Source organism: Rutidosis leptorrhynchoides, chromosome 3, assembly GCF_046630445.1.
Source record: "Rutidosis leptorrhynchoides isolate AG116_Rl617_1_P2 chromosome 3, CSIRO_AGI_Rlap_v1, whole genome shotgun sequence".
NCBI lineage: Eukaryota > Viridiplantae > Streptophyta > Magnoliopsida > Asterales > Asteraceae > Rutidosis > Rutidosis leptorrhynchoides.
In genome coordinates, this window is record NC_092335.1 from 99,794,808 (window position 1) to 99,809,458 (window position 14,651).

At 32.6% G+C, this 14,651-nt stretch overlaps 1 protein-coding gene across 1 annotated transcript; it reads left to right on the forward strand.

Moving 5' to 3' along the window:
• The first annotated feature begins 3,738 nt into the window (after positions 1-3,738).
• Positions 3,739-4,586, forward strand: LOC139900240 (calcium-dependent protein kinase 28-like). Its single transcript, XM_071883030.1, has 3 exons — positions 3,739-3,756; positions 3,936-4,025; positions 4,455-4,586. The coding sequence occupies exons 1-3, from the start codon at positions 3,739-3,741 to the stop codon at positions 4,584-4,586; spliced, it is 240 nt and encodes a 79-aa protein (XP_071739131.1).
• The last annotated feature ends 10,065 nt before the right edge of the window (positions 4,587-14,651 follow it).

The window sequence follows — 14,651 nt, forward strand, 5'->3', positions numbered from 1 at the left end:
TAATAATAATAATAATAATTAAAAATCCGTAATAAATGCTGAATTAGGGCATCTGTTCGCGTGTCAGAGAAGCTCCGCGAGTCGCGGCATTTATTGCATCAAACCCCGCAAGTCGCGGGGTTCAGAATTTCAGCTGACAGGTTTGAGTTTTTACGCGTTTTTATTTATTTATTTTTTTTTTATTTTCTGTTTTCTGTTTTTAAATAAATAAAAGATTTTAAAATAAAACTTATATTTTTATAAACTAAAATAAAAATAAAGAAACTTATAAAACTTAAATATTTACCAAAATCTTAAAAATACTTATATTTTTGTTTTTTTATATTTTTCGAATATTTAAAACGTATTTTTACAAAACGAATTTTAATAAAAGTAGACAAAAAATCTTTTTTTTTTTTATATTAGCGTTGCGCTTCCGGCGTTTAAGAGAGTTCCCCGGCAGCGGCGCCAAAAATACTTGATGTCGTACGAGGTGTATATAAAATAGTTTATATTTTACTAGGAAAAACTATTAAATACGATACAATTTTACACAAGATATTTATTTATTTATAGAATGGATATACTTAAACCTTGCTACAACACTTATAGGCAGTGTACCTAATCGTACAGTAGTGTAGTTTTTAGTAAGTCCGGTTCGTTCTACAGGGAAATCTTTAAACAAAGCTCAACGCTATATTAGTTTACTTTTATTAAAAATACAAATATATATAAGTAATATTATTATAAAGGGGGGTTTTCACCGTTTAATGACCGGTTTGTCGATTTTAAAACTTTAGTCGCAGTTAAAACCTAATGTAAAATATAAAATAAATACAAGACTTAAATTAAAGCGTAAAGTAAATAACGATAATGAAATTGCGAATAATAAAATTGCGATAATTAAAAAGTACGATAATTAAAAGTGCGATTAAATAACAATAAATAAAAGTGCGATAATTAGAAGTGCAATTAAATATAAAATAAAGGAAATTAAATATGAAATAAAAGAATTATGCTTATTTAAACTTCCGTAATCATGATGTTTGACGTGTTGATTTTAGTTTTATGCCCATGGGTTAATTGTCCTTTGTCCTGGATTATTTAATATGTCCGTCTGGTTTTTGTCCATAACAGTCCATCAGTCATAAATATAAAGTGCGAGTGTCCTCATCAAATTATTCTTATACCCGAAGTTAAATATTCCAACTAATTGGGGATTCGAATTGTAACAAGGTTTTAATACTTTGTTTAATGAATACACCAGGTTATCGACTGCGTGTAAACCAAGGTTTTACTACTTTGTTAACAATTACACCAATTACCCTTGAATGTAATTTCACCCCTGTTTTAATTATTCTAGTGGCTATTAATCCATTCCCGTGTCCGGTTAAATGAACGATTATTCGTACATATAAATACCCCGCCCATCGTGTCCGATTGAGTGTATATGGTAATTTATAGGGACGCCCAATTGTAAATCTTTATATTAACATTAACAAACTATCATTTAGTTAAACAAATATAAAGCCCATTAATAGCCCATAGTCTAATTTCCACAAGTGTCGTTCTTTTGTCCAAACCCCAATTATGGTACAAAGCCCAATTACCCAATTTTAGTAATTAGCCCAACATCATGATTACTTCGTTTTAAATAAGCATAATAATAACTTAGCTACGAGACATTAATATAAAAAGGTTGAACATAACTTACAATGATTAAAAATAGCGTAGCGTTACACGGACAGAATTTCGACTTACACCCTTACAACATTCGCTATCATACCCTTATTATTAGAATTATAATTAAAATTAAAATTAAAATATAAATTATATATATATATATATATATATATCGTATGAATGAGGAGAAAAAAGATGATGATTTTGATCAGAATTCGGTTGGCTTTATAGCCAGAGTTGATTTTTGGGGCTCCGCGACTCGCGGCAAAAGCCTCTTCAAACTCCGCGAGTCGCGGAGATAGAAATTACAGCTCACACCTTGGAGTTTTCTCTGCCGACGGTTTTTATTATATATATAATATATATATAATTAATATAATTAATTATATATTATATTATATTTATATACATAGTTAACTTGTAATTTTTAGTCCGTTGCGTCGAGCGTTAAGAGTTGACTCTGGTCCCGGTTCCGGATTTTCGAACGTCCTTGCGTACAATTTTATATTTTGTACTTTGCGTTTTGAATCTTGTACTCTTGTAATTTCGAGACGTTTCTTATCAATAATTGGAACCTTTTTGATTGTCTTTTGTACTTTTGAGCTTTTTGGTCGTTTGCGTCTTCAATTCGTCGAATCTGTCTTTTGTCTTCATCTTTTATTATTTAAACGAATATCACTTGTAAATAGAACAATTGCAACTAAAAGCTTGTCTTTCTTGAGGAATAATGCTATGAAATATATGTTCGTTTTTAGCATTATCAGAGATACTTGCAACGGAGGAGATAAACAAGAACTTCCCACCTCCGAAACCTATCGAACCGCGCTTCGCCGTGGATGAAAGTCAATATTGTATTTTCATGAGACAAGGGCACGTTGCTGATAACTGTCGAGAACTGAAGAAGGTAATCATCGAACGATTGAACCTAGGTGAGTTCGACCACTTGAAACCAAGCAAGAAGGGTGGAAGTGGAACGCGTAAGTTTGCTTGGCAAAAGAAAGATAAAATGTCAGAGAAACACATCCACATGATACAAATGTGGCATTCAGGTCACATACGTAAAGCTGAAGTAGTGGAGCAATGGGAATGTGCCCCCATATACTCCGCATAAAATTTGAACATTTATTAGATGATAACATACCAAGTTTCTATTATATATGATGATAGGTATTAAGAAATAAATCTGATTTCCGACGCAAACCATGGTCAAACATTAGTGCGAGTGCCAAAGATTTTGTTAAGAAGTTGCTCGTGAAAGATCCTAGCACAAGATTTACCGCTGCTCAATCCCTATGTATGTCTATCGTTTTCTTGTTCTTGTGTGTACTTATATTTAGAGTTTATTACACTAGTCAAACGCGGCCAAAATTTCGGAATTACTTGAAAAATCGGTCAGAGTCAAACTTGGTCAACATTTTGAGTACTACCTAATAAAAAGTCCCTCTAGAAATGGTTATCTTAGGCATGTAGAAGGTTAAAATGGTAATCTTTTCTCATTTAATACGAAAAATAAACAAAATATCATATAGCCTGTTGGTTCATTATTTTATATATCTTACTATGTCTTCACCTTTTATAGCACACCCATGGGTTCGAGAAGATGGAAATGCTTCTGAAATTCCTCTCGACATTTCTGTATTATCGAACGGTGAATTCAGTCGCCTAAAATAGTTTGCTCTACGGGTACGTATTTATAATTTTTACTCCTGGTTATTAAATCAATTTTACATAAAGTCTTCTAATATCCGATCTTCTTGTATAGGCATTGGCTAGTACCCTTGATGAAGCGGAACTAGCAGATTTAAAAGGTCAATTTCATGCAATTCATGTAGATAAAAACGGTGCTATTAGAGTCATGGCAGCATTTCCTTACCAGATTTAGTCGCCACATCAACGCCACATCAGCACTTCCTTACCAGGACTAACTCGGGACTAAACACTACCAACCATGACACACTTCCTCAAATAAATTGGGATTCACTATATTATCTATTTAATTAAATGTACAAGTATACAAGCAAAAAAGTACACTTAATATTACATTCCCTCCCGTCCCGAAATATGCTTGAGAAAGAAATGGAGGAGGGCGATGGGGTGAGAGCGGACACAGGGCTAGCCATTCAGGGCTAATTGCTGCCATTGGCGCCCTTGAGGGCTAAGAGGAGGATAGGTGTGGTGACACCGATGGGAGCACCCTTAGTCTCAAGGAAATGAAAGATGTATGTTTGACTTTGAACTAAAAAATTAAGCTAAACTTACCTGATTTTTGGTAGGCCCTTGCTAAGGACCTTCCGTGGAAGATGAAAGAATCGCATGTTTCAAAGATTCTAGAAACAATAAGATCGTCGTCTTTGAATGACATTGTTGGATTTTACATATTACTTACTTCGTCTCAATTTAATAGTCTATAAATAAAAAGTACACGTTTAAGAAATGTTATTATCACATTGTACTTTTTGTTTACCCTTAACTTTTTACCTACCTATTGTAATTGCATAAATATAAATAAAGGTTATAAAAGAAAATCACCACATTATTCTTATTTACATTTAGAAGGAGACTATTAATTTGGAACATCACAAAAAGGAAAATTGGACAATTAAATTGGGACCGAAGTAGTTTTATTCTACTTAGAATGTCAAACTATTCTTGATACTTCTGTTGTGATTTTCATGGGCTATATTTTATATTCTTTATGATGCAGATAGATAGTAACACAGATGGACTTTTGAGGTCAAACAACCTTTTGAAACAATATTGAGTTCTATTTTGTGACTTCTATTTTGTTGCAGCATACGGGACTAAAGGGTTCGATAGATCCACTTTTGGAAGAGGCCGATATTGACAAAAACGGTAAGATTAGCTTGTCAGAGTTTCGTAGACTGTTAAGAACTGCAAGCATGGGTTCACGAATAATCACATAATAAACATCAACTGAAAACAATGCCATATATCTCACGTGATCGATGATCAAGTGATATAGTGAATGTGATGAATGTGAATAGTAATCTTCCACCACATTAAATTTAGATATTATTTCAATTCAAATTTTAAGTATATATGTATATATGTATATGTATGTAAATTTAGCAAGCTTTTGTAATTTTAGCTTGTGGCATCGATCGGCTACTGAAGTATTACATATTTATACCATTAGACTGTTAGTTACTGATAGTGCTCCAAATGAACATATATTTAGTATCAATATCCCTCCGATATGTAAAGATTTCAGTTGCAATTGTTCCATTTTCATGTAATATTCATTTATATTAAATAAGTGCGAAGACAAAAGGCGAAAACAACGAATTGAAGACGCAAAGGTCCAAAAAGCTCAAAAGTACAAGATACAATTAAAAAGGTTCAATTTATTGATAAGGAACGTCTAAAAATGACAAGAGTGCAAGTTACAAAACGCAAAGTACAAAATATCTCAGCGTACGCAAGGACGTTCGAAAATCCGGAACCGGTACATGAACCAACTCTCAACGCTCGACGCAACGGAAAAAAAATTACGAGTCTACTATGTATATAAATATAATATAATATATAAATAATTATAAAAATTATTTATATATTATATATATTTAAATAAAAACCGTCGGCAGCCTTGGATCTTGAACTTGTGGGCTGGTTTTGGAACCTCCGCGACTTGCGGAGCTGGAAGGCCAAAATGGCCGCGACTCGCGGAGCAGTGAATTTCAGTTCTGGCTATAAAAGCTCTCGAGTTCGGCATGTAAAATATATAAAAAAATAAATAATAATAATAATAATAATAATAATACTCCATAAGATAATAAATAAATAAATATATATATATAGTATAGATTAGTGTTATATTAGATTAGTTCGGGTTATGTAAAGGTTATTTTACGGGTTTTTGAAGTCGAAATTCTGTCCGTGTAACACTACGCGATAAATACTCAATGTAAGTTATGTTCTCCTTTTTAAATTAATGTCTCGTAACTAAGTTATTATTATGCTTATTTAAAACGAAGTAATCATGATGTTGGGCTAATTACTAAAATTGGGTAATTGGGCTTTGTACCATAATTGGGGTTTGGACAAAAGAACGACACTTGTGGAAATTAGACTATGAGCTATTAATGGGCTTTATATTTGTTTAACTAAATGATAGTTTGTTAATGTTAATATAAAGATTTACAATTGGGCGTCCCTATAAATTACCATATACATTCGATCGGACACGATGGGCGGGGTATTTATATGTACGAATAATCGTTCATTTAACCGGACACGGGAATGGATTAATAGCCACTAGAATAATTAAAACAGGGGTGAAATTACATTCAAGGGTAATTGGTGTAATTGTTAACAAAGTAGTAAAACCTTGGTTTACACGCAGTCGATAACCTGGTGTATTCATTAAACAAAGTATTAAAACCTTGTTACAATTCGAATCCCCAATTAGTTGGAATATTTAACTTCGGGTATAAGGATAATTTGACGAGGACACTCGCACTTTATATTTATGACTGATGGACTGTTATGGACAAAAACCAGACGGACATATTAAATAATCCAGGACAAAGGACAATTAACCCATGGGCATAAAACTAAAATCAACACGTCAAACATCATGGTTACGGAAGTTTAAATAAGCATAATATATTTTATTTCATTTTTCCTCGTACTTTTATTTATTGTCATTTTAATTATTGTTATTTATTTTATATTGTTATTTAAATATCGTCATTTACTATACGCTTCGCTTAAAATATAAATCGACAAACCGGTCATTAAACGGTAAACCCCCTTTTATATATTATTATATATTATTATATATATTTTGTACAAATATAGTTGTTTAAAAATATAGTGTGCAATAAGCCCGCTCCCTGTGGAACGAACCGGACTTACTAAAAACTATACTACTCTACGATTAGGTACACTGCCTATAGTGTTGTAGCAAGGTTTAGGTATATCCCATTTGTAAATAAATAATTAAAACTTGTGTAATTTGTAACGTATTTCGTAGTAAAATATAGTACTATCACGTACCCCCACGCTACCACATCAAGTTTTTGGCGCCGCTGCCGGGGACTCGGCAAAACTCTATATTTTTAATTCATTTTTGTATAAATATATATTATTTTTAGAAAAACAATATAAAATCCTAAAAAAAAAAAAAAAAAAAAAAAAAAAAAAAAAAGCGCGTCAAATTTTAAACTGTACCTGAGTTGAAAATTGGAACCCCGCGACTCGCGGAGTTTGAAGCCTCGAATACCGCGACTCGCGGAGCCACCCTGACACCGACAGAAACCCTAATCAGCATTTATTACGGGTAATTTATTATTTATTATTATTATTAACCCTATTTACTTATTATTATTATAATTAGTTTTAAGTTTTTAATTTAATTTGTATTTTAAATATTAATTAGTATTATTAAATATATATATATAAATTAATACTTTTATAAAATAAATAATATAAAAATAATATTTTTATAAAAATAAATAATTTTTATAACTTCAAGTTTATTTTTATATTTTGTATCTTTTCATTTGTTTTAGCGTAATATTTGTATATTTTTCGTTCGTAGCTAGTTTTAAGACATAGTTCTTGCCGTAGCTTATTTTTATTTTCTAGATTTTTAGGCTTTGCCTTAAAATCCCTTAAGTGCTTTTTCTTTAGACTAAGATTTAGGTGCTTTAGAATTTTGCGACGCCGTTTTTATATTTTAGTACCTTTTTAAGTTATTACCATTTGTGATATAGTTTTTCTTTTAAGCTTTAATATTTTTAGACGCAACTTTTAATTCTTAGTTTTTAATTTTTTTTTTTTTAAGTTACGACGCGCTATTTTCTTATTTTTATTTTTCAACGTTTTTCGACGCGCATTCTTTTTCTTTCTTATTTCTCGACGCTTTAGTTTTTAGGACTTAGAAATTTTCTCTATTTCTTATCTAATATCTCAAACGGAAAGAAAAATTATTTAAGCGGTTAAATTAATGGACGTTGACATTTTTCTGCTTCGTAGTAATAGTTGGATTTGTTAGTGGCTGAGTTGTGGCTTTTCCGATTTAAAGGTGCCTGGCTCCCTGCTACATCTTTTGGCTATTCGAAACGTGGGCAAAAGCAGAAAAGTCTATTAATTGGACAACTTATATAAGTTTTTCTATTTTTATAACTAATAGGATAATTAGTGAACGCACCACATTGTAGCTAAAAATTTGTCCATCGCAATAAAATGGAAAATTTTGAAAACAGGGCCTTGGAAACTCTTTTTGAACTCCAAATTCAATTAAATCAATACCCTCAAACGAGTGTTGATAAAAATTCATTCGGTCAATCTTGGATCACGAACGACGAAACAATAACTGGTTGTGAAATTTGTGGAGATTATCACTCAACATGGGAATGTTACTATTACGTTCCTATGGAAAATTACGCACCCACGGAACCTGAATGGAACGATTACGAAGAACACAATTCAAATTGGGATTATTCCCAAGAATATATCCAAACTCAACAACCAGAAGACGAGGAAAATTACGTGTCCGAAAATTCTTTAAACATTATAAAAATCAAACTCGAAGAACTCGATGCTCAAAATGAACAAATGAGAGAGTTTGTAAACCGGCAAGCTGAAACTCTATCAAATTACACACCTGTTGATCTGAGGAGACATGTTCAAAAAAATCCCATATCATCGAATTTTGATGAATTCGAGAGCTCCGAAATCACCAACTACCCCGATGATACTTTTTATTCAGTCTTACCAAATTCACAACATATAGACACATTAGCCTCTACCGACAAAATCATCAATCCATCAATGAATGATGAAGAAGAAATAAGGGTGACAAATTGGTACTCTTGGGAAAACGATAACGTTGAAAATTTTAACCCCGAGACCAAACCGAACTTCACCATTCCACAACCTTCCAACCCAATATTCTCTATAGAAGAGTCATCTACCGAAGATGAACTACGAGCTGTAATAGATAATGACACCTCAGATTTCACCCAATTGGGTAATAGAGGTGAAAACTTTGATCCCGAGAATAAACGGAAGGAAATATTAGGAATTGTCCACCCTATAGAAATATGTATGTCGGTATATATCGATCCATTTGACCAAGAACCAGAAAAGAGACATATCCATTTACTAAAAGCTACACTTAAAAAAGAATTAAGTAGTGACGATCGGGTGAGTCTAAACTTTAAACCCATTGATATATTATACACCACCCGAGATATAAATAACTGGCTCACTATTCTAATTCGTGGAACTTATTCTACCGACTTCACATGTCGTCAGCTAAGTGTGGGGAAGTCTAACCCCACTTAACGTTAAAATAGGGGTTCGGGTTAGTGCATAACTCGTTAATAACCATGCATGATAAGTTAGGGTAAAATATGTATTTTCAAAAAAAAAAAAAAAAAAAAAAAAAAAAAAAAAAAAAAAAAAAAAAAAACATGTGTGATAAAACAAAAAGGAAGGAACGATGAGGCGCGCCATCTATCATTCGAAGAGCTTTGTAAGTACAAACTAGGTTTCTTAATCACTTTTCTACACTAATAACCCTCATGAATTTATAATTATAGTCTGATTTCATGCAAATGAGGGCATTGCATGATCTCAAGTGTGGGGAAGGGTTATAAATTCTCTCGGGTTTATACTTGGTTTATTTGCCAAATTTTATGAAAATTTGAAAAATTTTCAACTAAATGAATTTAAAATCATGTTTATATATATTTATGAACGGTGAAAACTAGGTGTTAATACCGAAATTATCGTTACCTCGGAAAGGACATAAATTGAGAAACACCCTAAAACGATTGAATTCATTTAAAATGGAATAAAGGAGAATAAAAAGGCAAAGAAAGAAACTAAGTGTGGGGAGAATGTACCAAGTTATTCAATTAAAAGCTATATATCACATGTTTCTGTAAAGTTATTGCAGGTACTTTTGTTTTGGACGATTTTAATCAGTTTTACCCGATTTACTGTAATATATTTGAAAGAAAAGATGGATCTACACGATGAATCAATTCCATCATTAAAAGGAAGGAAAGTCTTCCGAAAAAGACACGCGCTTCTTGATTTAGGTCAAGAAGTTGTCGTCCAGACCAGCTGTAGGTTGACGAAAAATCTAGAAAAGTCATCTCTAAAATCAGCAGGAAATCCACGGACCTCAGCATCAAACAGGGTCGTCAAGTGGTCAGATTTATCCTAACCATGAGAAGGATTTATCTCGTACAATGGGGGGCACCGTGCAAATTAGCTTGATAAGACTAATGAATCAGATCCCCAGAAAGGATAATCTCCTTAAAGATTAAAAATCAGCTTTTAAGCCTGATATTACTCAATCCTTGAGATTGACCTTAAAGATTGAGAATTCAAACTCATGGAATTCGATGATATCTAAACTCGAGCTTGAACGAGAAAATATTTTGATCAAAATTAAAACCGATTTGTTTTCTGAAAATCCATTTTCAATGCGTTCATTACCATTGAACGTAAAATCCTGGGAATTCAACAGAATTCATTAGGTCACCTGAACCAAATCGGGTGTCAACCGTAAGAACGGTGGTTGCATAGCATGGTCGGAGACAGGACCTTGTGCCAGACTGAAAAATCATAGGATGATCTTTACTATTGCTCCTACCAAGGATAGTACTAGCATCCGACACGTAATTAGACCATGAACAAATGCATGTCATTAGACATTGCCTTAACAGTTTCTTGTTCATCGCTTTCCTTTACAACCGGACGGTAGTTTATCGAAAGGTAATATACGGAACAAGTAAACTGGATGTGTGCTTTCCGATACCGGGATAGCAGTGGATTACACGAGCCTAAAAGTTTTTAGCCAAAATATTGATCCACAAATATATTTTGCAACACCAAAGAATGGATTAAATCAGAAAACTTGTCTAGGGTAAAAGCTAGATTGAATTTTCAAAAGATCAAATGTTTTCATAAAGATCCAATTTCCTTAAGGATCTACATTTTCATAGTCATGTGGGACTGTAAACCGCCTTTCAAATGTGCACTTTGCTTTGGAAACCGAAAGTAAATCGGCTATTTGATTGCAAGTGTCGTTGACCTAAACCCGAGGCAACTGTGGATGACACACCCACCTTTAACCATGGTTCTATCGTTACTATCATTGTTTATACCACCATATCAAAATCACTAATGTACAAAGTGTGATGAATAAAAAAGTAATTCATGTATGTTTTTATTTCAAGTTCTGTATTGCTTGAGGACAAGCAACGTTCAAGTGTGGGGATATTTGATAGTGCTCCAAATGAACATATATTTAGTATCAATATCCCTCCGATATGTAAAGATTTCAGTTGCAATTGTTCCATTTTCATGTAATATTCATTTATATTAAATAAGTGCGAAGACAAAAGGCGAAAACAACGAATTGAAGACGCAAAGGTCCAAAAAGCTCAAAAGTACAAGATACAATTAAAAAGGTTCAATTTATTGATAAGGAACGTCTAAAAATGACAAGAGTGCAAGTTACAAAACGCAAAGTACAAAATATCTCAGCGTACGCAAGGACGTTCGAAAATCCGGAACCGGTACATGAACCAACTCTCAACGCTCGACGCAACGGAAAAAAAATTACGAGTCTACTATGTATATAAATATAATATAATATATAAATAATTATAAAAATTATTTATATATTATATATATTTAAATAAAAACCGTCGGCAGCCTTGGATCTTGAACTTGTGGGCTGGTTTTGGAACCTCCGCGACTTGCGGAGCTGGAAGGCCAAAATGGCCGCGACTCGCGGAGCAGTGAATTTCAGTTCTGGCTATAAAAGCTCTCGAGTTCGGCATGTAAAATATATAAAAAAATAAATAATAATAATAATAATAATAATAATACTCCATAAGATAATAAATAAATAAATATATATATATAGTATAGATTAGTGTTATATTAGATTAGTTCGGGTTATGTAAAGGTTATTTTACGGGTTTTTGAAGTCGAAATTCTGTCCGTGTAACACTACGCGATAAATACTCAATGTAAGTTATGTTCTCCTTTTTAAATTAATGTCTCGTAACTAAGTTATTATTATGCTTATTTAAAACGAAGTAATCATGATGTTGGGCTAATTACTAAAATTGGGTAATTGGGCTTTGTACCATAATTGGGGTTTGGACAAAAGAACGACACTTGTGGAAATTAGACTATGAGCTATTAATGGGCTTTATATTTGTTTAACTAAATGATAGTTTGTTAATGTTAATATAAAGATTTACAATTGGGCGTCCCTATAAATTACCATATACATTCGATCGGACACGATGGGCGGGGTATTTATATGTACGAATAATCGTTCATTTAACCGGACACGGGAATGGATTAATAGCCACTAGAATAATTAAAACAGGGGTGAAATTACATTCAAGGGTAATTGGTGTAATTGTTAACAAAGTAGTAAAACCTTGGTTTACACGCAGTCGATAACCTGGTGTATTCATTAAACAAAGTATTAAAACCTTGTTACAATTCGAATCCCCAATTAGTTGGAATATTTAACTTCGGGTATAAGGATAATTTGACGAGGACACTCGCACTTTATATTTATGACTGATGGACTGTTATGGACAAAAACCAGACGGACATATTAAATAATCCAGGACAAAGGACAATTAACCCATGGGCATAAAACTAAAATTAACACGTCAAACATCATGGTTACGGAAGTTTAAATAAGCATAATATATTTTATTTCATTTTTCCTCGTACTTTTATTTATTGTCATTTTAATTATTGTTATTTATTTTATATTGTTATTTAAATATCGTCATTTACTATACGCTTCGCTTAAAATATAAATCGACAAACCGGTCATTAAACGGTAAACCCCCTTTTATATATTATTATATATTATTATATATATTTTGTACAAATATAGTTGTTTAAAAATATAGTGTGCAATAAGCCCGCTCCCTGTGGAACGAACCGGACTTACTAAAAACTATACTACTCTACGATTAGGTACACTGCCTATAGTGTTGTAGCAAGGTTTAGGTATATCCCATTTGTAAATAAATAATTAAAACTTGTGTAATTTGTAACGTATTTCGTAGTAAAATATAGTACTATCACGTACCCCCACGCTACCACATCAGTTACCTCTATATGTGAAGATCCATATACTAACTACAGTAGTACCCATAATATATACTGTAACTCGGAAGAATTATGCATGGACTGTTACCAATTTGATCAAGATTTTACATATATAATCTTATTTTTACTTAAATAAATATATATACATCTGGATGCTCTAATTAATATTAGAGCTTCTGATAACCGGAAAAGACTTTGACGTCTTAGCTAATGACTACATGTTGGATGCCTGCAGAAATGAAGCTGCAGTACCACAACCTATAGCCGATGCAATAATAGATAGTACGTGGCAATCAATTGAAGAAGATCTTGCCGTTCGAAAAAAAAAAAAAGAGAAAAAAGCTTGAAGAAGATCTTTTTTAAGTCTACATGTTTATAATCATGTACAGCTACACCGTCGGTCAGGAAAAAAACCAACTTTTGAATGATTTTGGTCATTAGTTTATTAATAATCAATGCAACACACTGATATACGGACATTAATACATCCAACTTACTGTGCATTAACGGATTGTACGGTACAACATGTTAATGCATAATTTATGGTGGATCAGAAAAAATAGTGGTGGATATATCACTGATAATTTCTGTATCTATACGCACCAACTGTCAAGGAGATTTGAAAGCAGAGTACGACATATGCATTTTGATTTGCACTATAAGTGAAGTTAATAAAAAGTGAAGAACACATGTACGAATACACGGTACAACCCGAATTAACGACTTCTTTCATAAAGCTTTAAGATTTCCTTGTTCATCAGTAAACAGTCCCTAAAAACTGTTGCTAATATCTGCATACATACATAGTCAATACAATTACTACCAATCAACAAAATTTGGGAACAGCGAAAGACAATTATGTACCTGTGTTGAGCTCGATTACTTCTATGTTGGTTGCCCTGTAATGTAACGTGAACATTCAGATGAGTCAATGTTTAAAGCGGCACATGAGTTGGTGACAACCGATTGTTGCCTACAAACTCCTACTTAATCCCGTAGATAGTTGAATTCACCATGACGTAAGGCGGGTTCTGAGTTCTGACATATATAACGATAAAAACGTAATCAAAGTTCCTGCATAAACGGTGTATAACTTGATCATACACCACTAATCATACATTATACCATTGTAATATACAACACTTTAAAATATGATTAGTGGTATATGGAAATCGGAAGACTTAAAAGGACTAAAAGGACATACTAAGCCATTATCTTCTAGGGAAATTGGTAAAGACGCATTAATACAACAACAACAAAACTCAAGCTCACAAAAGTGACGTATGGAGGAGTTAAGATGTAGAGACATCCTTCTCCTATCTTATAATAAAGGGAAGTCATTTCTCTACTCATAGTGAAACACACAAGAGTAGAGGAAATCCTCTTTCTCAATGTTCTATAGATAGAAAGAGTGTTTCCGAATGGACCTCCGGTAATAAGTAGGTTAAAATAAAGAAGAAGGAAAAAGTGCGAGACGCATCAAATTTTCATGGGTTTTAAACCTCCATGAAAGTTTAATTTAAGTTCTAAGCGGCGGTCAAATTTTTTTATATAACAAAATACACTTTTAAAAAAATAAATAATTGACAAAATACATTATTCGTTTGAACAGGTTTGCAATTTTTTTGTCAGTTCATTGTGTCTAGTTTGTTCCAAGTTCGTAACCGAAGACTTTTTATTAGGTACTCGTGTATCAAGTTTGAACGTGTCATACATGAACTCTTTCGAATTCACTAAACTTGTCGTAAACTAATTTTCTTTCGAAATTCTTCAAACGAATTGATCTTAAGAAAAACAATATTTTGTTATAAAATTTATGAAATGTGTATTTGTCAGTGAACCTAACCTAGGGG

Coding starts and splice junctions, on each gene's coding strand:
- LOC139900240 (XM_071883030.1), top strand. Junction 4,026..4,454: donor CGTCGTCTTTGAATGACATT/GTTGGATTTTAC, acceptor ATTTTGTTGCAG/CATACGGGACTAAAGGGTTC.